Source organism: Sebastes umbrosus, chromosome 12 (genome assembly GCF_015220745.1).
Source record: "Sebastes umbrosus isolate fSebUmb1 chromosome 12, fSebUmb1.pri, whole genome shotgun sequence".
In the NCBI taxonomy this organism is placed as follows: Eukaryota; Metazoa; Chordata; class Actinopteri; order Perciformes; family Sebastidae; genus Sebastes; species Sebastes umbrosus.
In genome coordinates, this window is record NC_051280.1 from 32733172 (window position 1) to 32756187 (window position 23016).

At 41.1% G+C, this 23016-nt stretch overlaps 4 protein-coding genes across 5 annotated transcripts in view; 3 read left to right on the forward strand and 1 right to left on the reverse strand.

Annotated features, from left to right (window-relative positions):
- lrrc6 (leucine rich repeat containing 6) overlaps positions 1-14524 on the reverse strand; it is a 42756-nt gene extending 28232 nt beyond the window's left edge. Inside the window, exon 1 of the mRNA XM_037787429.1 lies at positions 14403-14524. The gene's annotated coding sequence lies outside the window, so the exon portion shown is untranslated. The remainder of the gene's footprint in view (positions 1-14402) is intronic.
- Positions 105-5142, forward strand: LOC119498469 (zinc finger protein 324A-like). The gene is made up of 4 exons (XM_037787437.1): positions 105-568; positions 2267-2379; positions 2730-2853; positions 3363-5142. The coding sequence occupies exons 1-4, from the start codon at positions 292-294 to the stop codon at positions 4139-4141; spliced, it is 1293 nt and encodes a 430-aa protein (XP_037643365.1). The 5' UTR covers positions 105-291; the 3' UTR covers positions 4142-5142.
- On the forward strand, positions 7480-10962 carry LOC119498468 (zinc finger and BTB domain-containing protein 18.2-like). The gene is made up of 3 exons (XM_037787436.1): positions 7480-8058; positions 8806-8866; positions 9471-10962. Exons 1-3 carry the CDS (start codon positions 7708-7710, stop codon positions 10385-10387), a joined length of 1329 nt encoding a protein of 442 aa, XP_037643364.1. The 5' UTR covers positions 7480-7707; the 3' UTR covers positions 10388-10962.
- On the forward strand, positions 12843-16280 carry LOC119498463 (zinc finger protein 697-like). Of its 2 annotated transcripts, none has more exons than XM_037787430.1 (4): positions 12843-13357; positions 14412-14509; positions 14588-14675; positions 14999-16280. In XM_037787430.1, exons 1-4 carry the CDS (start codon positions 12997-12999, stop codon positions 15868-15870), a joined length of 1419 nt encoding a protein of 472 aa, XP_037643358.1. In that variant the 5' UTR covers positions 12843-12996; the 3' UTR covers positions 15871-16280. The 2 variants fall into 2 exon arrangements, with proteins under 2 accessions (XP_037643358.1, XP_037643359.1); XM_037787431.1 differs by having other exon boundaries at positions 14412-14503.
- The last annotated feature ends 6736 nt before the right edge of the window (positions 16281-23016 follow it).

Consider the following 23016-nt stretch of genomic DNA (forward strand, 5'->3'; position numbering starts at 1 on the left):
GATGCTATATAAAAAATAAAATAAATTGAATTGAATTGTCATCCACTCTGAGCTTTTACTTTGAAAAGTGACATTACGGAAGTTGTCCCCCCCCCCCCCCTTTTAGAGGAGGAGACAAACCGACTATCAACAAACAACAAACGACCAAACGTTCCGGTTCCGCAGCATCGACCCATCAGTTTCCCGGGCAGGTCGACTCGCTGCTCGGCTGAAGAACCAGTTAACCCCCGGAGGAGTCCAGCGGACCGGAGCTCTGAACGCACCGTGTTTCGGCGGTTTGTTTGTCTCAACATGTCGGGTTATAAAGCGCTTCACTGTCAGCTGACGTCCATCATGGAGGCGCTGAGCCGGGCGGCCGTGGCGGAGATCTGCGGGCTGCTGGAGGAGCGATCCGCCGCTCTGCAGCTGGAGATCCGCCTCAGCCAGCAGGAGAACCAGGACCTGAGGAGGAAGCTGCAGCTGATGGAGAACGTCATGGCTCACCGGCACCGGCACCGCAGGAACACCAACAAGCTGGACTACGGCGGGCTGGAGGTGGCCAGCGGCGGCTTCATGGACTTCACTCCCGGTGAGTTCAGCTGCTGTTATCTACACCCAGGGCTCAGCTGCTGTTATCTACACCCAGGGCTCAGCTGCTGTTATCTACACCCAGGGCTCAGCTGCTGTTATCTACACCCAGGGCTCAGCTGCTGTTATCTACACTCAGGGCTCAGCTGCTGTTATCTACACCCAGGGCTCAGCTGCTGTTATCTACACTCAGGGCTCAGCTGCTGTTATCTACACCCAGAGCTCAGCTGCTATTATCTACACTCAGGGCTCAGCTGCTGTTATCTACACTCAGAGCTCAGCTGCTGTTATCTACACCCAGAGCTCAGCTGCTGTTATCTACACTCAGGGCTCAGCAGCTGTTATCTACACCCAGGGCTCAGCAGCTGTTATCTACACCCAGAGCTCAGCTGCTGTTATCTACACCCAGAGCTCAGCTGCTGTTATCTACACCCAGGGCTCAGCAGCTGTTATCTACACCCAGAGCTCAGCTGCTGTTATCTACACCCAGGGCTCAGCAGCTGTTATCTACACCCAGAGCTCAGCTGCTGTTATCTACACTCAGGGCTCAGCAGCTGTTATCTACACCCAGGGCTCAGCAGCTGTTATCTACACCCAGAGCTCAGCTGCTGTTATCTACACCCAGAGCTCAGCTGCTGTTATCTACACCCAGAGCTCAGCTGCTGTTATCTACACTCAGGGCTCAGCAACAACTGCTGTAATCTACATCCAGGGCTCCGATAACTGCTGTTATCTACACTCAGGGCTCGGCTGCTGTTATCTACACTCAGGGCTTGGCTTCTGTTATCTACACCCAGGGCTCAGCACCAACTGCAGTTATTTACAGTCAGGGCTCAGCTGCTGTTATCTACACTCAGGGCTTGGCTTCTGTTATCTACACGTAGGGCTCAGCACCAACTGCAGTTATCTACACCCAGGGCTCAGCTGCTGTTATCTACACTCAGGGCTTAGCTTCTGTTATCTACACTTAGGGCTCAGCACCAACTGCAGTTATCTACACCCAGGGCTCAGCAACAACTGCTGTTATCTACACCCAGGGCTCAGCAACAACTGCTGTTATTTACACTCAGAGCTCAGCAACTTTCACTGTCATAATATTACGAGAAAAAAGTCATAACTTTACAAGAAAAAAAGTCGTAATATTACGAGAATAATTTCATAACTTCACGAGAAAAAAATTAAATAATACGTAAAATTACTACTTTATAATATTATGACTTTATTCTCTAAATCTCAGATTTATTTTTTTTCCTCAACGTGGCCCTAATACTCCGTCGTACCGTAGACCTACAACAATGATAAATAAAAATGATAATGTAAACAAAAAACAGTTATTCATTTCCATTTTTAAAACTCCACACGGAGCCACTGGAGAGGAGCTGAAGAGCCGCAGGTTGCTGATTCCTGGCTACACCAAACTCCACTGGAAAACTGTTCATAGAACCGTCTCCTTCCTAATTTAAGTAGTGAATTTGTTCCGATACGTTTGACTCAGTATCACGTAGAAATTCGGCAGGAACAACATTTGTACTTATATACAGCAGTAAAGTATACAGTGAGACCTGGGATTACAGCCCTAATACCTACCTCATACTGGGATCAAGGAGACCCACTAAGAACCCCTCCAAAGACCCATGGTGGTCTCCTCCGTCCCACATGAGGAACCAATATCGTAACTGTGTTTTTGTCTTTGACCCAGAACGTGCCTTACCAGCTGCAGCGGCGGCAAAACAACCGAAAGCAAATCTCAAAAGAAGTGGAAGGGTACCGGTGTTGGAGACGTCGACTGAGCTGACCCCCGCAACCAAAGAGGTTGGTTTGACCCCCCTGATTGAACACTTATTCTCTCTGTCCACAAGACAGTGGTGCTTTTATTTAATCTTAGAACAGTTTAGGCGCTATAGTTTGAGGAAAAAGTCAACAGGAATTTGCATTTAAACTGCACAAACTCAAGCGTATTATTTTCTGCTTATTTAAATGAATCTGAACCTGTTGCTTTTTGGGGAGTTTGGTGCACAGATGTGGCTCTGTAAGTGACATTGTTTTTGTTGAAAATGAATAGTTAGTTGTGCTGTAAAGGTCTGATTCAGCACATCTGTAACCATAAAGTTAAAGTCTCTAAGAGTAAACTAGCTGTTTATTCTGTTGTTTTCTACTCTCAGGATCCTTCGACGGGAGCCGCGGAGGAGCCGAGCGATCAGGACGTCGTTTTGATAAAGGAGGAAACGGCGAAAGAGGAGGTCCATGACCACGATTCCACGGAGGAGCTGCTTCTCAACGAGGACGGTAAGAAAGGAAAACGCTTAAACTCAGGAGACGGGTCTGATTGCAGTCGCGGAGGGGCGTTCTGTTGAGCGTGACAGGAACGCCCACTGCTTTGATTGGCTCCTGGGGTATGGGAACGCCCACTTTTTCCCTCTCCAAAACTTCCTGAATTTCTGAATACCGCTCTGTGTATTTCTCTGTATATTGAGCGTTTTGATAGTTTAACAGTATTTATATAGCACTTAAACCTGCTTTATAATATAAAAGACTTGAAAATCTCACTTTTTACAATACGGCACCTTTAAAATGTCTCTTTGGTGAACTGGTAGACGAGTTTTGTTAATGAGCCTTTTCACGCTGCTCACGTTACTGTTGGGATCAGACCGTCAAATAAAATGTCAGTCTGTACTGTAATAAAGGGCCGATGTTTTATGTAGAAAGATAAATAACAATAGCCATTTCGACAGACAGTCTTTAGTCCCTGAAGTCACTGCTGATTCTTTCATCTCTGTTGATTTGTGTGTCTGAAGGAACGGAGGTGCAGCTGTCAGACACAGACGACAGTGAAGAAGGACCCTCTGGGATGACGGTCTCCACCTCGGCGGCCATCATGAGGCTGTGGGATCAGAACAGTAACGGGCCGTCGGAGCATCGAGACTACCACAGCGCACCGGGGTCTCCGCGCCCTGCGGGGGGCGCCGAGAACAGTTCTTCGGATGTGGTGTATAACTTGGCCTCCGAGTCAGACTGCGAAGCTCCGCCGACGAGGAAACCGTTCCTCCTCGGGTCCGGAGAAAGCCCCGTCTCGCTGCCTCCCGGGACCTCTGAGCTGACGCGGGGCGCATCTCTGATCGGCTCGCTCCCCTACGACACAGACCTGGACCTGTGCTCCTCGTGGACCAATCAGGGCCTGCCGAGCATGGTGTCCGTCCCGCACCGGTCGACGCTGCTGGACAAAGTGTCGGACCTGAACGTTGCGGGTTTCTCCTTGGCGCTCGGTCTCGGCGGCTCCAGACTGGACCCTTTGGAGCTGAACCGGTACTGCAGGGACAGGCGCTTCGTCTGCAGCTACTGCGGGAAATGCTTCACGTCGTCCCGCAGCCTGGAGACGCACTTGCGCGTTCACACGGGCGAGCGGCCGTACAGCTGCGCTCAGTGCGGGAAGCGCTTCACGCAGTCGGGACACCTGAAGACGCACCAGAGCGTCCACACCGGAGAGCGGCCGTTCGCCTGCGAGCACTGCGGGAAGAGATTCGCCGGGAAGCAGAACCTGAGGATCCATCAGCAGAAACACCATCCGGCTGTTTAACACCGACACCGTGCTCGGACCAGCTGAGATATATATGCACTCGTGGTGCCGAGCTCCAAACTGTGATAGACCGGGACCTTACAGCTGTTACCGAACTAATAATTGAAATAGATCTGTTTAAGTTGAAGGCCTTTTAAAGATGTTTTTTAAAGTGCTTTTTTTCCATTGAAAAAACTCATCAACAGGTTTGACTGTTTTAAGTTTATCAGGCCTTACATACGTTTAACCATCTGAACTGCCTTGGTAGAATCCTGACACGAAGCTAAATGGGACTACGACCTGATCCAGAACAATTCTTACCTCAAAAAGAACGTGGGCCCTTTTCGGTCCACTTCAGTACTTCAGGTTAGAGCCATAGATATATATATATATATATATATATACACACACACACATGTAGATGCAGCATTGGCCTTTGGATCGTACGTCAACTTCGCCGCCACATTAGGAGGTCAGGACTAGTCTGTAAACACAAGTGGACAGTTCAATAACGTTACGTTACTGCTTCCAGTTCATGGATCAGCGGCCGGTCTGTCTGTTGATATGGTTTTAAAAAGTCGTACTCTCATAACACGTTTTCCTTTAAAAATGTTTCACATCAACAACATTACAGTTTAAGTTACATCTTTATAAAAACATTTGCTTCCGTAGATCAGATAAGAGCTAGTTTGCTAGTTATTGTTGGCTAATTCTCGACCGAAGTTAATGTTAGCTTTTAGATCTTCATCAGATAGGAGCTAGCTAGCGTTTGTTATTTTTAGGTAACATAATATTGTGTTTAAAACTTGAAATTTACAATATGTGCCATATCCCCAATATGGCGGCGACGTTGACGTATCGCAGCAGCGGGCTGAAGCGGTCAATGCGGTGTCTACGTGTATATACATACAGTATATATCTATGGTTAGAGCCACGGTGAAAGGGATTCCTGTAGAGAGCCAACACCTTTGAGAAGCATGTGAGTGTTTATTGGTTGGTGGAATTAAAAGCGTGCAATCTGATTTGCTTCATTCAGTGTTTGCTTTGCTTATAATCAGATGCTAAATGTTAGTGTAAGGCTCAACGAGGTGCCCTGAACCTGTGTAGAACCAGTGTTACTCTAGACACGAATAACTTTACAGACTAGAAGAAGCCAGTAGAGACTGAATCTCCGTGCAAGAAACAAGTCAAAGTCAGCATTGAATTAGTGCTGAAACAATTAGTAGATCCACAAATAAAACTACAACTTCTTTAGGTTTAGGCAATAAAACTACGACTTCTTTAGGTCTAGGTAATAAAACTACAACTTCTTTAGATTTAGACAACAAAACTACAACTTCTTTAGATTTAGACAACAAAACTACAACTTCTTTAGGTTTAGTTAATTAAACTACAACTTTTTTAGGTTTAGGCAACAAAACTACAACTTCTTTAGGTTTAGACAACAAAACTAAAACTTCTTTAGGTTTAGACAATAAAACTAAAACTTCTTTAGGTTTAGACAACAAAACTACAACTTCTTTAGGTTTAGGCAACAAAACTACAACTTCTTTAGGTTTAGACAACAAAACTACAACTTCTTTAGGGTTAGGAGACAAAACTACAACTTCTTCAGGTTTAGGCAACAAAACTACAATTTCTTTTTGTTTTAGACAACAAAACTACAACTTCTTTAGGTTTAGGCAACAAAACTACAATTTCTTTTTGTTTTAGACAACAAAACTACAACCTCTTTAGGTTTAGGCAACAAAACTACAACTTCTTTGGGCTATTGACCCACATCTATGGGGCTTATAGCGACTGATGACGCCTATTTAATAGTCTTACAACAGCCGAATAGGCTGAGCAGGCAGATATCAGCTAGTAAATTGCAGATATTTGGCCAGTCAGAAAGATCAGTAGAGAAATGTCTCCATTATATCGTTTTTTCCTCCGGAGATCCCTGACAGGTTTATGTTTACACTGTATAACTTCTTGCTTACTACATATCTACATATATAAAAACAACTCTCAAATATCAATATCGGTCTCAACAAATCCAGTAGGATTTATGTCCTCACTGAGGTGCCTGTCAGACACTAGGCTGTATGTGTCCTGTCTGTCTGTCTTTGTTGGACTGTTCTCTGTCCCAACACACAATGTCCAATAGAATCACTAACAAACGCCTTTCACACAATAGAAGCACAGAGAAACAGCAGCTGACTGGTTCCAGGCTCAACTGGCAGCTTCATGCAGCTGCAGATATTCAAGAGATTTAAACGTAAACCTAACTGGAGGATACTGCCTCTTTTGTTGAGGAGGAAATTATCTCTGATTTTTTTTTCCCTCAACGTGGTCCTAATACTCCGTCGTATTATCATCAGTATCAGGAAAAGATTGTGCAAGAAACTGCGTTTATAAGAACCACACGGACCTCGTAATATTACGACTTTTTTTTCTCGTAAACTTATGACTTTATTCTCGTAATATTACGACTTTTTTCCCGTAAAGTCATGACTTTATTCTCATAATATTAGGACTTTATTCTCAAAATCTCTTTTTTTTTTCCCTAAATGGGGGGAATATACTCTGTCGACCTATTTATTATTGTATTTATTTTTAATCTACCTATTTGTATCATCTGCCTGATGTTTTTTTCTTTTAATCTATGTATTCTTTATTATCAGTGTTTGTGTTCCTCCTCCTGGGAATAACCAGTACAACCATAACAGGCTCTTATTTTTCGAGCCAGCAGTGATATTCCGGTAATGCGAGACTTTATTGTCATTACATTACAACATTTTTCTCAGAAGATTATGACTTTATTCTCGTAAAGTTATGACTTTATTCTCATAATATTACGACTTTTTTTCTTGAAATATTACTTTTTTCTCATAAAGTTATGACTTTACTCTCATTAAATTACAACTTTATTCTCATAATATTACGAATTTTTCTCGGAATATTATTACTTTTTCTCATAAAGTTATGACTTTATTCTCATTAAATTATGACTTTTTTCTCAGAATATTATGACTTTTTTCTTATAAAGTTATGACTTTATTCTTATTAAATTACAACTTTTTCCTCAGAATATTATGTCTTTTTTCTCATAAAGTTATGACTTTATTCTCGTAATATTATGACTTTTTTCTCAGAATATTATGACTTTTTTTCTTATAAAGTTATGACTTTATTCTCGTAATATTACGACTTTTTCTCGGAATATTATTACTTTTTCTCATAAAGTTATGACTTTATTCTCGTAATATTATGACTTTTTTCTCATAAACTTATGACTCATTCTCGAAATCTCAGTGTTTGTGTTCCTCCTCCTGGGAACACCAGTCACAACCATAACAACAGGCTCTTATTTTGAAGTCAGCAGTGATATTCCGGAAGTGAGTCGGGCGGAAGTAGCGGCTCGGTTCTGGTCTTTGTACCGGAGCGGAGCGGAGCGTCGGAGGTTTTAATATCCGAACAGATCCAGTGAGCGGCTCCGTTACCGACATCACGGTGTGTGTGAGGGCCTGAGGGAGCTCCGTGTCGCCAGTTCAGCGCATTGTCGGTCCGGTCCGGTTCGGTCCGGTTCTGCGTGGAGCGGCGGGATGTCGGTGTTGAGCGGCACAGCGCTTCAGCGGCAGCTCTCCGCCGTCATGGAGGCGCTGAGCAGAGCGGCGGTGGCGGAGATCTGCGCGCTGCTGGACGAACGCTACGCGGTGCTGCAGACGGAGATCAGCCGCAGCTACCAGGAGAACCAGGACCTGAAGAAGAAGCTGCACCTCATCGAGTCCATAGTGGTCCGGGGGGGCGGGAAGGAGGCGGCAGAACCGGAGTTCGCCTCGTCCGCGGAGGGCGCACAACGGGCGGAAACACCGCAGCAGCGGCAGCGAGACATCGGTCCTGCCGCTGCCGCTCCCGGAGGAGACGGAGGAGACGCTGTGGTGCTGCAGGAGGAGGTGAACACAAAGCCGGCCTGGCTTCTTCTTTACCCCCGGAAACAGCTCATCATCAGCTTATTAGAACCATCACTAATAAGATGCAAGATACAAACTCATTATTTTGAGATAATAAGTCACTATTAAGATAAGTGTCTCATTATTTTGATATAAAACTCATTATTTTAAAATACAAACACATTATTTTGAGATATCAAGTCATTATTTCATCAAAGTTTGTCATTGTGTTATACAAACGCATTATTTTGAGATATAAACGCATTATTTTTATATAAAACTCTTTATTTTAAGATATAAACTCATTATTTTGAGGTACCAAGTCATTATTTCATGAAAGTTTGTCATTATTTTGTTATACAAACTCATTAATTTGAGATAAGTCATTATTTTGAGATAATAAGTCATTATTTAGAGAAGGTTTCTCATTATTTTAAGATACAAACACATTATTTTGAGATACCAAGTCATTATTTCAAGAAAGTTTGTAATTATTTTGTTATACAAACTCATTATTTTGAGATAATAAGTCATTATTTAGAGAAGGTTTCTCATTATTTTAAGATACAAACACATTATTTTGATATACCAAGTCATTATTTCAAGAAAGTTTGTCATTATTTTGATATAAAACTTTTAAAACAATTATTTGCCTGGATGTTTTAATTTATTATTATTTAATTTTATTGAACATTAGTGTTATTGCTCTGGTGGCTGTATTCATTCTTACATTAATTAAATTGTTTCCAGATTCCAGACGTGGTGTTGATCAAAGACGAAGACTCGGACAGTAACGACACCTTTGAGGAAGGTGAGTGTAAACGTCACGCACAGTTTTTAATAAATAAAATATAGAAGACATTGACGGCCCTATTTGAACGATATATAGTGCATGGTCTAAAGTTCCTGGGCTGCACGGTGGTGCAGTGGTTAGCACTGGCGCCTCACAGCTAGAGGGTTGCAGGTTCAAATCTGGCTTGGGGCCCTTCTGTGTGGAGTTTGCATGTTCTCCCCGTGTTAGCGTGGGTTTTCTCCGGGTACTCCGGTTTCCTCCCACAGTCCAAAGACATGCAGGTTAGGTTAATTGTTGACTCTAAATTGCCCGTAGGTGTGAATGTGAGTGTGAATGGTTGTCTGTCTCTATGTGTCAGCCCTGTGATGGACTGGCGACCTGTCCAGGGTGTACCCCGCCTTCGCCCAATGTCGGCTGGGATCGGCTCCAGCCCCCCCGTGACCCCTAACGGGATAAGCGGTTGCAGATGGATGGATGGTCTAAAGTTCCTGTGTTTGCTAAACTCTCATCGCTGTGATGCATAACTGGTCAGAATATCTTCACACTTGGGCCGTAAAGTGAAAACCAATAAACTGAAATATGTTTTTCCAGCATTGTGACGCATTTTGTCTTTTTCTTCCAGATAACAAAACGCCTGCTGACGGCGGGACGGCCGCGACCAGAGAGCGCGCCACGTCGATGCCCGTCAGCCGGAGCGTGAAGAGACTCTGGCCGGGAAGCGAAGAGGCCGACAGGAAGTCGTCCTCCGAGCCGCTCGCGCTGAGAACCACCGGGACGCAGAAGAAGAGCGTGACCGTCTACACTCTGGACTCTCCTCCTCGCAGCGAGCCGGGCTGCTCCGGCCAGCTCGGCGGCGATGATGAGATGGAGGCCAGCGAGTCGGTCTGTTCCTACTCCTCGCAGATGGACCCGGACGTCCAGCTGGTCCACCAGGACTGCTCGCCGGTCCCTTCCAGCTCCAACAGACAGGCGTATTTCGGTAACGGCGCTCTGATGGAGTCTCCTACGAGCAGAGAACTAGATCTCAGCCTGACGTGGACCAAACAGTCAAAAAGTCAGTTGGCTTTCGCTCAGTTTCACCAAAACGAAAACCTGGACGGCGACGCTTTCGGGCTCAAGATGATCAGCGTCACAGGCTCCATTTCCACAGACTGCCAGCTGTCTGAAAACAGCAACTCTGCGTTCGAGTACGACGACGACGACATGATGAACTTCGCCCACTACAGGGACCAATCAGGTCAACCTCAGCTCTGTGACGGGCAGCCGGGGAGCGCCCGAGGGAGGCGCTTCGTGTGCGCCGTCTGCTCCAGGACGTACGCCACGTCTCAGAACCTGGAAGTTCACATGCGGATCCACACGGGCGAGAAGCCGTTCACCTGCAGCCAGTGCGGCAAGAAGTTCACCCAGTCGGCTCACCTGAAGTCGCACCTGAGTGTGCACTCCGGGGAGCGGCCGTACGCCTGCACGCTCTGCTCCAGGAGCTTCATCGTCAAATACAGCCTCAAGTTGCACATGAAGAAATGTCACGAGAACGCCTGAGTGAACGCATGTGTGGCTTTCACCTACAAAATGTTCTGTAAATATCCCGTTTTAAAAAAAAGAAGAGAAGTTACTGAACATTCAAAAATAATGAGTTTTACCAAAAGGTTTTTAAAAAAGAATGAAAGTGTCCTCTTTTAAGAATGAGCTTTACTTTGAGCTGCAACAATTCAAATCTATTAATCAGTTAATCGAATGACAGAAAATGCATTAAGAACTATTTGATAATCGTTAACATTTGATTCTTCTAGCTTCTCAAATGTGATATCTCTGAACATTATGATAAACTGATCATCTCTGGCGTGTTGATCGGACAAAAACAAGACGCTTGAGGACATTTTAGTTTTTAGTTTTTTAATGCTTAAAAGATCAAATAATCATCAGCATCTAATTTATTATAATCATTATTTATTTTTGGAGTGAAACTTAACGTTTGCTAAGTTTCTAGTGAGCTCCGCCTCCGTAGTGTACAGGTCAAAAAGCATTTCATGAAAAAGAGTTAATAGTATCTCTGTATGAGTGTCTTGCAGATTATCATGTGTCATTCTTGGTTAATAAAACTAACACTCAAATTGTTTTGTATCCGGTGTTTGTTTTTTTGTAAAAACAGATTTGTTACCTGTCACAGAAGGTATTTATGGTGTTCAAAGTTATTTAAAGTTGTCCAGAGTTGTAGTCGTCTGATCAGAACTCAAGTCAAGATCAGCAGTAACTTTATGATTTTAGTATTTATTAACTACTAATTGTGCTGTTAACAGCTCACGAGTTTAATTTGAAAGTCAATTGTTTGTTCCAGTGCAACGTCAGCGCCCAGCAGCAGAGCTACGCTTCCGCCATTTTGGACTGAAAGCGACTACCAGACGCCAGTAAAATGTCCTCGGTCTTCCCGTTTCCCTTTTTGACCTACCGGGCTCCGGCTCAGGGGCCCAAAGCTTTAGGGGACATCTGTTTGAGGTGACTTTCATATTTGTTGTTTGAAATTAAAAGACAGTTAAAATGACTCCAAAGACACGCAAAGCAACTACCAAGAGACACATAGCAACTACAAAGTCACAAAGAGACACAAAGCGACTATGAAAAGATGTAAAGCGACTACAAAGAGACACAAAGGGACTAAAAAGAGACAAAGCGACTAAAAAGAGACGCAATGGCAACAAAAAGATGCAAGACGACAATAAAGAGACACAAATCAACGACAAAAAACACAAAGAGACACAAAGCGACTTCAAAGAGACGTAAAGCGACTACAAAAAGACGTGAAGCGACTGGAAAGAGACGCTAAACGACTACAAAGAGACACAAAGACTACAAAGAGATGCTTAACGACTACAAAAAGATACAACACGCCTACAAAGAGGCACAAAGCGGCTACAAACGACTACATGGAGATGCATAGTGTAAAGAGATGCTTTAATGATTTATAAGATTTAAAATAGTAATTATTAAGCAACAGTTCTCTGGGTCCAACTCCCATTTTTTTTTTTTTTATTTTATTGTTGGCCATTTGTGCTTTTTATATACATATGTATATATTATTTATGTAAACACCTATTTTGTGCACTAAATGTGATTCTGAGTAGGCTCTTTGTGGGTTTTCATAGTTTCTATGATGGATATATTGGAGGGGCGGGGGGGGTTGACTGCTGTTTGGGCAATAAAAGCATTATGAACACTGACAATTCAGACCAAAAGATTAAAATAATTGTTTGTTAAATCTAATGCAAGTCAGTCAATATATTTATACTCTAAATAAACGTGTTTGAGGTCAGACTGGATTTAAGATCTTCAGATATAACATCTAAACTTTAAACTGAGCTTTTCTTGGGTGCGTGAACGTGCACGTTGTTGTGGACTGCAAACTGTTTTTTTGTTTACATTTACATTTTCATTTTGATTTATCATAGTTGTAGGTCTATGGTACGACGGTACGACGGAGTATTAGGGCCACATTGAGAAAAAAAAAAAAATCTGAGATTTAGAGAAAAAGTCACAATATTATAAAGTAGTAATTTTACGTGTTATTCATTTTTTTTCTCGTAAAGTTATTACTTTATTCTCTTAATATAATGACTTTTTTCTCATAAAGTTATGACTTTATTCTCGTAATATTACGATTTTTTTTTCTCGTAAAGTTTATTCTCGTAATATTACGACTTTATCCTCGTAATAGTATGACTTTATTCTGTAAATCTCAGATGTGTTTTCCCTCAATGTGGCCCTAATACTCCGTAGTACATTGTCTCTTCGGCCCTCACTGCATTAGACTGATATACTATATACTTAGACTATAAACTGTGTTACCTTCATCACAATGATTAAATGTTTTACGGCTCCAGACAGATTTTTTTATTTTATTTTTTGCCTAAAATGTCTTTATTGATAGTAAAGGTTGCTGACCCCTGACCCCTGACCTCTGACCTCTGCACTAGATAAATAATGTAAACTGATACTCTGCGCATGCGCACTGCGGGTTGCGTGGCGTCGTTGTTACCCTCCATCACTTCCGGGTTTGTGTCGGGTCTGTTTACATCAGGTGGGAATCTAAAACCTGTTCCAACACGCGCTGTGAGGTATTATTACCATTAGTAGTAGTATTATTAGTATTAAACATGTCTCCGGCCGCTGCGCTGCACCAGCAGCTCGCCTCCATCATGGAGGTCCTGGCGAACACAGCGGTGGCGGAGATCTGCGAGCTGGTGGATGAAGGCTACTCGCTGCTGCAGCTGGAGATCAGCCGCAGCCGCAAAGAGAACGATGTGCTGCGGAGGAAACTGCGGCTCACGGAGCTCCGGAACGCCCGGACGAGCGCCGTGCGAGCCGCGGCGGCCACGGCCAGAGGCGCCGCTAGCGGCACCGGGACCACCGCCGCTAGCGGCACCGGGACCGCCGCCACCGCTAGCGGCACCGCGCCGCCTCAGCTACCTGCTCATCACCTGGGCAACGGGTCCAGGAGAAGCAGAACACCTGCAGGTATAATAACCCTTATGATTATAATTCACTATTACTATTACTGAACTATTGAACTATTACTCAGACCGTTTACTGTAGTAAAAGTATAAAATACCACAATATGAAAAGTACAAGTACAAGTATACTAATATCAGTGTACTAGTAGTATACTTTGAGTACTATAATAATAATATTATAATAATATAATATATAATAATTCACTGTCAAATAAGCAGCCGTGGAACTATTACCCAGACCGTTTACTGTAGTAAAAGTATAAAATACCACAATATGAAAAGTACAAGTACAAGTATACTAATATCAGTGTACTAATAGTGTACTTTTGAGTACTACTTCAATACTTTTTGGGACTAAATTGGCCCACTTTTTAGTTTATAAAAGTATGCTTTAAATGTAAGAGTAGTAAACTGTGAGGACACAACTAGTTTCCATTCAAGTTGTATTTTGTACTGAAACTATATTATGAACTATACTACAAGTAAACGTATAGGTGTACTGTTAGTTATATACTTGTAGCCTACTTTTTAGTTTATGAAAGTAATTCAAATAAGCAGCCGTGGAACTATTACCCAGACCGTTTACTGTAGTAAAAGTATAAAATACCACAATATGAAAAGTACAAGACCTCCATCCAAAACCTTCCCTCACAAAAACAAGTATACTTCAAGTTTATTTTACTAAGGAAACTTAAGTATAGTTCTAGTATATTCCCAAGTGTACTTATGTAATAAGTATACTAATATCAGTTGCACTGCAACTATATTATAAATATACTGATAGTTTACAAGTTTTATACTTGTAGCCCACTTCATAGTTTATGAAAGTACACTTTAAAGTACACTGTAAAGTATACTCTCAGTAAACTGCTAGTTTAATAGATTTTATACAGCAAGTATACTTGTATATACTTGTAGCCCACTTTCTAGTTTATGAAAGTACACTGTAAAGTATACTTGTATATACTTGTAGCCCTTGTTATAGATAAACACAGCTGTATTTTTGTACGATCCATAACTATATAAAGTGTCATGATGACCTACTGTACCTCTCCCAGGTGAGGCGGCGCGGTCCAGAGCGTCCAACCAGGAGACTCTGCGGTGTGGAGACCCCGATGCGTCCTCAGATTCTGGACGTGATGGCACCCAGGTGACGGTGAGCAGAGCTGCAGGGATGTTAGATTACTGTTTTCCTCTTTCACTGCTTCATTCTCTCTCCGTTCTCTGACCGCAGCCGGCTGCGGGCGAGTCGACCAAACTGACGACCGCAGTCATCAAAGTGGAGGACGACGAAGAGTCCTGGTCCCAGTCTGAGCAGGACAGTAAGAACAGTTTTAGTACCTTTAACAGAAATAACCCAGTACCAGGTAGTACCGAAAGGTCTCCAGTCAATTTGTAGTCATTTGTCTGGTTTTGCTCGCAGCCAATCATCGCAGGCGTTTTTTCGATTTAATACAACGTGTGCTAAGCTGCAGTCTGGCCCTCATGTGGACTGTCCTCAGACCATCAGTCCATGTGGGGGCTGGATCAATGTGGAAGATCTGGGCCATAATACCAAATGAATCATTACCTAACTAGTTAACTACACTTAACTAGCTAGCTAACTAAACTACTAACTAAACATTCTGCTTTTCTTTCTCTCCAGAAGACTTTTGTTGTGTTGTTGACGAACAAACGACGGAGACAGAAGCCCCGCCCCCGCTGACCAAACAGGAAGTACCGGACGAAGGTGGCGGCTCCTCTCTGTTGTGGGTGAGCGGGGAAGTAAGCTCCACCTCCGTGTCCATCCAAGAAACCCTCAACACCAGCCAGAGGTCAGACGCCAGCAGTTACGACTGCCTGATGTACGAGCCACAGCTCCAACATGGCTCCCTCGATACCCAGAATCCTTTGAGTGAGGATCCGGGCTGCTCGTACATGTTGAGCACCGGTGCGAGTGTTTTAGCTGCGTCGGATTCAGGCAGCAGCAGCTTCCCTTTCACCATCGGCGAGGCGAGTCTGTCCACACCAGAGCACCAGCAGCCTGCAGGTCTCCACAGCAACCAGCAGAGGGCGCCGTTACCCGCAGACGAGTCTCAGCTTCCTGCCAGGAAAGGGATGACGGAGAGACTCCATGCTTTCGTCAGGCGGGACAGGTGGAGACCTCAGGATGGTGTCGGCAGGGAGGACAGCGGTGAGAGGACGTTTGTCTGTAACTGCTGCGGTAAGACTCTGGCCTGCCTGAAAAACCTGAAAACCCACATGAGGGTCCATACCGGCGAGAAGCCGTTCGTCTGCGTGCTCTGCGGCAAGCGCTTCTCTGACTCCAGCAACCTGAAGCGCCACCAGAGCGTCCACACCGGAGAGAAACGCTACGGCTGCGTCCACTGCGGGAAACGCTTCGCCCAGTCGGGATCCCTGAAGGTCCACATGACCGTCCACACGGACTGCAAACAGTTCAGGTGTTCGTACTGCGGCAAAACCTTCATCTCCGGCAGCCACCTGCGCCGCCACGTCACCATGCACGGTGGGGAGTGACCTTTCAGTGACAAAGGTGTGGGATTATGGGGTGTGGTGTTGACACTAGGGCTGTCAAAGTTAACGCGATAATAACGCGTAAGATACTGGTATCATATGAAACTAGAAAACCTAAAGAATCCATCGGTACCAACCAATGAGTGAAGGAGGTTAAATAACGCTCCAAACTTACGCTAAACTTAAAATTTCACATGTACTTCATGAACATGCTGTACAGTTTACATTTATTAGGCTGTCAAAGTTAACATATCAATCATATCTCGGACGAGCCCCCCATTTGTTACGGAGGAGGTTAAATAACGCTCCAAACTTGCGCTAAATGTTGGTGAGGAAAAACTGTCATGGCCATTTTCAAAGGGGTCCCTTGACCTCTGACCTCCAGATCAGTGAATGTAAATGGGTTCTATGGGTACCCACGAGTCTCCCCTTTACAGACATGCCCACTTTATGATAATCACATGCAGTTTTGGGGCAAGTCATAGTCAAGTCAGCACACTGACACACTGACAGCTGTTGTTGCCCGTTGGGCTGCAGTTTGCCATGTTATGATTTGAGCATATTGTTTTATACTAAATGCAGTACCTGTGAGGGTTTCTGGACGATATCTGTCATCGTTTTGTGTTGTTAATTGATTTCCAATAATAAATATATACATACATTTGCATAAAGCAGCATATTTGTCCACTCCCATGTTGATAAGAGTATTAAATACTTCCTTTAAGGTACAAAATAAGGTAAAAAATGTGTGTTTCAAAGGACGTCAAACACACTAGAATGATGAAGCTCCGCCCATCAACTGACTCACATGACACAAACCAGGAAAACAGGTTATTATTCTGCCTCACTGAGACGACACAGATACAAACACAGACACTGAGAGACAGACGATAAGATTCACTTTCAGACCAAAACCACCACTTCCACTGAGAGAGAACATCTACAGGAGGGAATACTGGGATAGCACCACTTCAACCAGCCGCTGAATCCACAAAGTGAACGAGACTTTTACAAGAACAAAGACTCAAAGTGAAAGTAACTTTCAGGGAACAGGAAGTGGCTGAGCCGTCTGCCTGCTGTGTTTTCAGGTTAGGGTTAGGGTCACCCCCTGCTGGAGGATCCACATCTGGACTCAGGAGCTCTGATAGACCAGGCCAAACACCTAGGCAACCTGACCTTCAACATCTGGAACAAGATGAAAGACATGGTCTCCTACACTCCTGTGATTCTGGACCCAAACTCTGCTGGTCCAGAACTCATCCTGTCTGAAGATCTGACCAGTGTGAGACGAGGAGAGGAACAGCAGCTTCCTGATAATCCAGAGAGGATTGATGATTACCGAACTGTCCTGGGCTCTGAGGGCTTTACCTCAGGGACTCACAGCTGGGACGTCCAGGTTGGAGACAGTACAGACTGGTCACTGGGTGTGTCAGCAGAGTCTTTCGGGTGGAGGGGAGTGAGACGGTCTGGATTATGGAGAATATGGTTCTGGTCAGGTGTATACAGAACAGTCTCTCCATCAGGTCCACACACTGTTCTCCCAGTGCAGAAGAAGCTCAAGAGGATCAGAGTGAATCTGAACTGGACCGAAGGAAAACTGTCGTTCTCTGATCCTGATACTGACACACACATACACACCTTCACACACACTTTCACTGAGAGGATGTTTCCATTTATAAGAACTGTGGAAAAACTCCCATTGAAGGTTTTACCAGTGAAGTTCTCTGTGCAGCAAGATGATGATGAGAATGAATGAAGATGATGATGATCAATATGTATCTTTAAAGACAAACAGAATTTTCTTCTCTGAGACTTTGAGGATCATGTGATCATGTTGTTCTGATGATGGTGTCATGGTGATGGGGATGACATCTACAGTATAACAACAAATACTAAGAAAACCTCATTCTCCATAAAAAAATGTTTTCTCAGAGTGTAAAAATTAGAGCTGTGAATCAATGATTAAAATATTTAATTGCGATTAATCGTAAATTAATTGCAATTTTTTTTCATCTTTTCAAAATGTACCTTAAAGGGAGATCTGTCAAGTATTTAATACTCTTATCAACATGGGAGTGGACAAATATGCTGCTTTATGCAAATGTATCTGTATATTTATTATTGGAAATCAATTAACACAAAATGTAATCAATTGACAGCCCTGAAATACATATATATACATATACATGTGTCTCGGTGTGTTCTCCTGTTTTTATTATTATTTATTTTATTTTTTATGCAATTGTTTAATGTAATATGGTATTTTATAGTTCTCATGTGTATTTGTGTCGTATCTTTTCTGTATGTGCTGCTTCTATTTACCTGAGTTCTTTGTATATTATTATCCTGTCAATAAAAAATAAGAAATAGCGTAAACTTAAACTGGTATTGATTATTTTAGGGGTCTAAAATGTGTTTAGCAGCTGCTCCATCTACTGTAGAGTGACTATGGAGAAGTAGCTCATACAACCACACTGAGAAACACCTGAACTATCCCTTTAATGGGAACCTGGAGGCGACGGGGCACATTTACAATATTAAAGGCTGCAACAAACGATTTTGAGGACGTCATTTTGTCCTTTCAGTAACTGCAAGTTCTCTTCTGTTGTCTTGAAAGCTCACAAAGTCAAAGTAATATCAGGTTCCTCCCTGTTCTGGGATCAGTCTGTTTGCTGAAAACAAGTTGATCTTATTCTACATTTAAATTGTCTTGAGGTCGGTTGAAGGATTATGTGCTGAGGATACTGACTCACCTCATCGGGGCTGTCTGCAGGTTTGCATGTGATCAGCTCAGCAGCTGTTTTCACTGACGACTCACTGCCCTCCACATCAGCAGCTGGACTCTTCAGTTGGTGTGAAAACCTGCAGACTGTCGTTTTATCTCAGAGATACGTCGTCAACGAGCTTAAAAACAAAGTAGCATCAAATGTTACAGCTGAAATCCACAATCACTTCTCTCTCCTCCTCCAGCAGGTCTTTATTCTGGAGGAGTCGATCACGTTTGAAGAAACAAAATCTGCATGTTTGTCTGAAGGTGAAATCAATTAAATCTGGAGTCTTTCTCTCTGTCGGTTGTTTAAATGTTGTGGGCCGAATGTCAGGTTGACATTTTGTGATTCTGTCATTGATGTTGTTCATGATCATCACGGTCTCGTTGTAATAAAAAAAACAATCTGTTGGGTCACACAAGGAAAATTAACAGTAATATCTGAAAGCAAGCGATGCTTACTTCATCGTCACCATTATCACCTTTTGATACACATAAAACACATGCAATTTCTACAAAAACAATAAAAAATAATGCATTTAAAAATGAATAAAAAAATAATATAGTGACTTTAACTTAACTATTAATCATACTGATTAATCATAGGGCCCCAAACAGGACTCACATTTACCAGATGAGCCCCTCAAGTTGTACTTATTTTTCTCCAAATACAAAAACAATAATAAATTAAAAAATAAAGAGAAAATTATGTAATAAAATAATTTAAAAACGAATTAAAAAAATAATAGAAAAAAATAGTGACTTTAACTTAACTATGTAATTAATCATAGGGCCCCAAACTGGACTCAAATTTCCCAGATGACACCTTGAAGTTGTACTTAATTTTCTCCAACTATAAAAACAATAATAAGAAGTAAATAAACACACATAATAATAAATAAAAAAAATAAAGAGAAAATAATATAATAAAAAATAATAAAAAATAAAAAAATACATTAAGAAAAATAACAAATAAATAAGAGACAATATAATTAAATAATAATGAATAAAACAATAAATTATACAAATAATAAATAAGAGAACAAAATAATATAATCAAAAATAAATTAAAAAATTAATACATGAAAAAAAGAGATAAATAATATAATTTTAAAAATAATAATAAATAACCAACCCTTCCCTTTTAACATAGTGGATAAGTCAATAAATAAATTATTTTAGATGAGTCCTGTAGTGACTTTAACTATTTAATTAATCATAGGGCCCCAAACTGACTCACAGATGACCCCCTCAATCCGTACTTACTTTCTCCAAATACAATAATAACAAAAATAATAGTACATAAAAATAATAATAAATAAAAATGAAGAGAAAATAATGTTTCAAGATAATAAAATAATTAATACATTAAAAAAATAATAAAGAGAAAAAATAGTTAAATAATGATAAATAAAAAAGTAATACATTAAAAAATAACATAATAAAATAATATAATTTAAAAGATGAATAAATAAAAGAAACTTTGACAAAATATTATAACTTTGATAATAATAATAATAAATAACCAACCTTTCCCTTTTAACATAGTGGATAAGTCAATAAATAAATGATTTTAGATGAGTCCTGAACTGACTTTAACTTAACTATGTAATTAATCATGGGGCCCAAAACTGAATCACATTTTCCAGATGACCCCCTCACGTTGTAAAATAATAATACATACAAATAATAATAAAGAAAGAAAAAATAATATAATTAAAAATAAAGAAAAAATGAATACATTCAAAATATTATAAATAAATAAGAGAAAATATAATTCAATAATAATGCTGCATAAAAATAATAAATAACAATAAGATAAAATAATATAATTTAAAAAAATAATAAATAAAACAAGAAAAATATTATAACTTAAATAATAGATAACAAAACAAACATATGAGACGTTAAAAATATTCCTTATTGCTTACTTTCTTGAGTCCTTCAGTGTATTTACCTGTTTTTGTACTTGTCGTCACTTCAATCAGCTGAAACAGGATCAGAGTTTGTTTCTTCTTCAGTCGGATGCACCTGTGAACTGACTTTCATTTCAAAAACACACTGAAACAAGCTTAAACATGCAGGTTACAACTCCACTGAAGGGAAACACACTGTTTGTCTTCATAACAGGATTTAATGGATGATAAACACCAATTATAACTTCACATAAAACACAACATTTTCACAGAAACAGGAAAATATCTGATAAATAATGCAAAATACTGTAAAAATGTAATCTTAAAACGCAGCACCATCAACGGGCCGAAAAGAGCAACTACTCATCTAAATCACTGAAGTAGTGTTTGACAATTTACTGATTTAAAGCATTTTGGAAGCAAATTTGTCACATTGATTTATATATAATTTGTTCATCAGGCCAACAATCTTCTTTGCGTCTTAACTTCAAATTAAAATCTAGTTTGCGCGTCGTTTAAGGTTTCATTTTTACAGTTTTCAGTCTTTAATAACATGAATACAGTACAGTGGAATAAAAATAATTAACAGATATAGTAAGTGCCGTCACAAGCAGAGTATCACATTTCCACCTTTGGAAACAAGTGCAGTCAAATATATATACTGTATATATATATATATATATATATATATATATGTGTGTGTGTGTGTGTACAGTAGCTGCATTACATCACAAACAAGAACGTATCTAAAGGTTTGATTCATACAAGAAAATGCATATTAAATGTTTTTTCGTCACAGAAACTTTCCGTCATTTGCAGTAAATCCAATATTTTACAACACTTCATACATGTCTATTATATAAAAGACAAAAAAACACAGTGACAAACTTGATCCACATTTAACTTTGATCACTTAAAGCTGCATCTAAATGTTTTTTACACATCCAGCAACATGATCGTCCCATCAGAGTGGTGTTTGCATTCACCTGATGAATCTAAATCCAATATTCACTCTCTTTTAGCTCTGCTTTTGGTCTCCACCAACTACCGAGAAAAATATCGGGCTCATATTTTCAGCCATAAAACCAAAACTAGGAGCTAAAAGAGGCTAAAAAGCTTCTTAGAGCTGCAGAGTTCAGGACCTTTCACAATTTGATCCATTGTTCATATCTAAAACATTGACAAGAGCAGCTTTATATGCAAAGTACTAAAATATTAGTAATATAGATTAATTTCCTGAATCGTCACATTTCTACACATTTGGCACTTTGAGTGAATTAAAAACACGATTCAGAAACTCTTGATTCACACAGAAAGAGAGATGTGTGACCTTTAAAAGGCTCCGTCAGTCACACCACGTGATGCCACGTTCACGTCATGATAAGATGGACGGTAGCGATGGAAAAGATTCCCACGTTGACGAATTGCGAGCGTTCACGTCAACGGAAAATTCCCGGTTGAATGACTTAAGTGTTGGTCGTGAGAGGGTTAAAAATACTGTGCAAAGACAATATCCCACGACGGACTTCAGAAAAGTACGAAAAGTAATGCACTACAATTCATATATACCCTTTTAGTGATGACCTCATGATGAGGTCACAGTGTTAGCTGGAGGCTAAACAAAGGAAAGACTGGAGGCTAACACTAGCGTCAGCTAACGTGTTCAGAGAATTATTATTTGTCACGTAACTTTCGTACTTAAGTTACGCCACTTCCGTAACTGGGAATAGTTGGTAGACGGAAGTTTATTTTGAAAAGACTGTAAACATGCAACGGGCGGAAATTTTGCAGGAAAAATTAAGAATAACTTTTTGAAAGACATCATACGAACCGCTGTACGAGGATACGTCGCAGACTTTGGTTAGTGTGAGGCATTCAGGCACTTCCGTATTATTTAGCGCCAAGATGCGGTTTCCCAGTCGTGATTACAACTCGGATGAGAACGGTATTAATTAAAACTGAAACTGGTAATTCCTATATGACATAAACGTGGCATGATTATCACAACAAAAAAGTTTTATTTAACTTAATCCATTCAGACGATCTGGAACACGAAGAAGTTAAAATAAAACTTCAAAAGTTCACATTCAAAACGTTAACATTTCACTCAGGAAGAGCTGATTTGTGAAAACAAAGCACAGCTCATCTCTTCCCGCTTCAGGCTAAAGTCTTGGCGTAGTTTGAGGCCCAAACTGAATTTGGAAAAAAATAAACTTTATAAAGTCAAAACCTTATAAAGCCATACAGTACTTTTCTTTACATTTATAGCCACACTTCTCTTCTTAATGATTTATTTCTCTTTTCCTCCAACAGGAATCACTGATCAATACAAACTGTTTGTATTGATTTGGCATTTTGAGAGCTTCAGGGGATCAGAGACATGTTTGTTTTTCTTTAAAGCTCTTAAACAGTCTATTTTTTAGATTATCTCCCTGATCCTGAAATATTCCTCCCTGCTCACTGTTG

Excerpts from the sequence above, each read along its gene's own strand:
- LOC119498468 (XM_037787436.1), top strand. The coding sequence starts at position 7,708 with ATGTCGGTGTTGAGCGGCACAGCGCTTCAGCGGCAGCTCTCCGCCGTC. Across the intron at positions 8,059-8,805 it reads CTGTGGTGCTGCAGGAGGAG|ATTCCAGACGTGGTGTTGAT; the intron begins GTGAACACAAAG and ends AATTGTTTCCAG. Across the intron at positions 8,867-9,470 it reads TAACGACACCTTTGAGGAAG|ATAACAAAACGCCTGCTGAC; the intron begins GTGAGTGTAAAC and ends TTTTTCTTCCAG.
- LOC119498469 (XM_037787437.1), top strand. The coding sequence starts at position 292 with ATGTCGGGTTATAAAGCGCTTCACTGTCAGCTGACGTCCATCATGGAG. Across the intron at positions 569-2,266 it reads CTTCATGGACTTCACTCCCG|AACGTGCCTTACCAGCTGCA; the intron begins GTGAGTTCAGCT and ends TCTTTGACCCAG. Across the intron at positions 2,854-3,362 it reads GCTGCTTCTCAACGAGGACG|GAACGGAGGTGCAGCTGTCA; the intron begins GTAAGAAAGGAA and ends GTGTGTCTGAAG.
- LOC119498463 (XM_037787430.1), top strand. The coding sequence starts at position 12,997 with ATGTCTCCGGCCGCTGCGCTGCACCAGCAGCTCGCCTCCATCATGGAG. Across the intron at positions 14,510-14,587 it reads GTGATGGCACCCAGGTGACG|CCGGCTGCGGGCGAGTCGAC; the intron begins GTGAGCAGAGCT and ends CTCTGACCGCAG. Across the intron at positions 14,676-14,998 it reads GTCCCAGTCTGAGCAGGACA|AAGACTTTTGTTGTGTTGTT; the intron begins GTAAGAACAGTT and ends CTTTCTCTCCAG.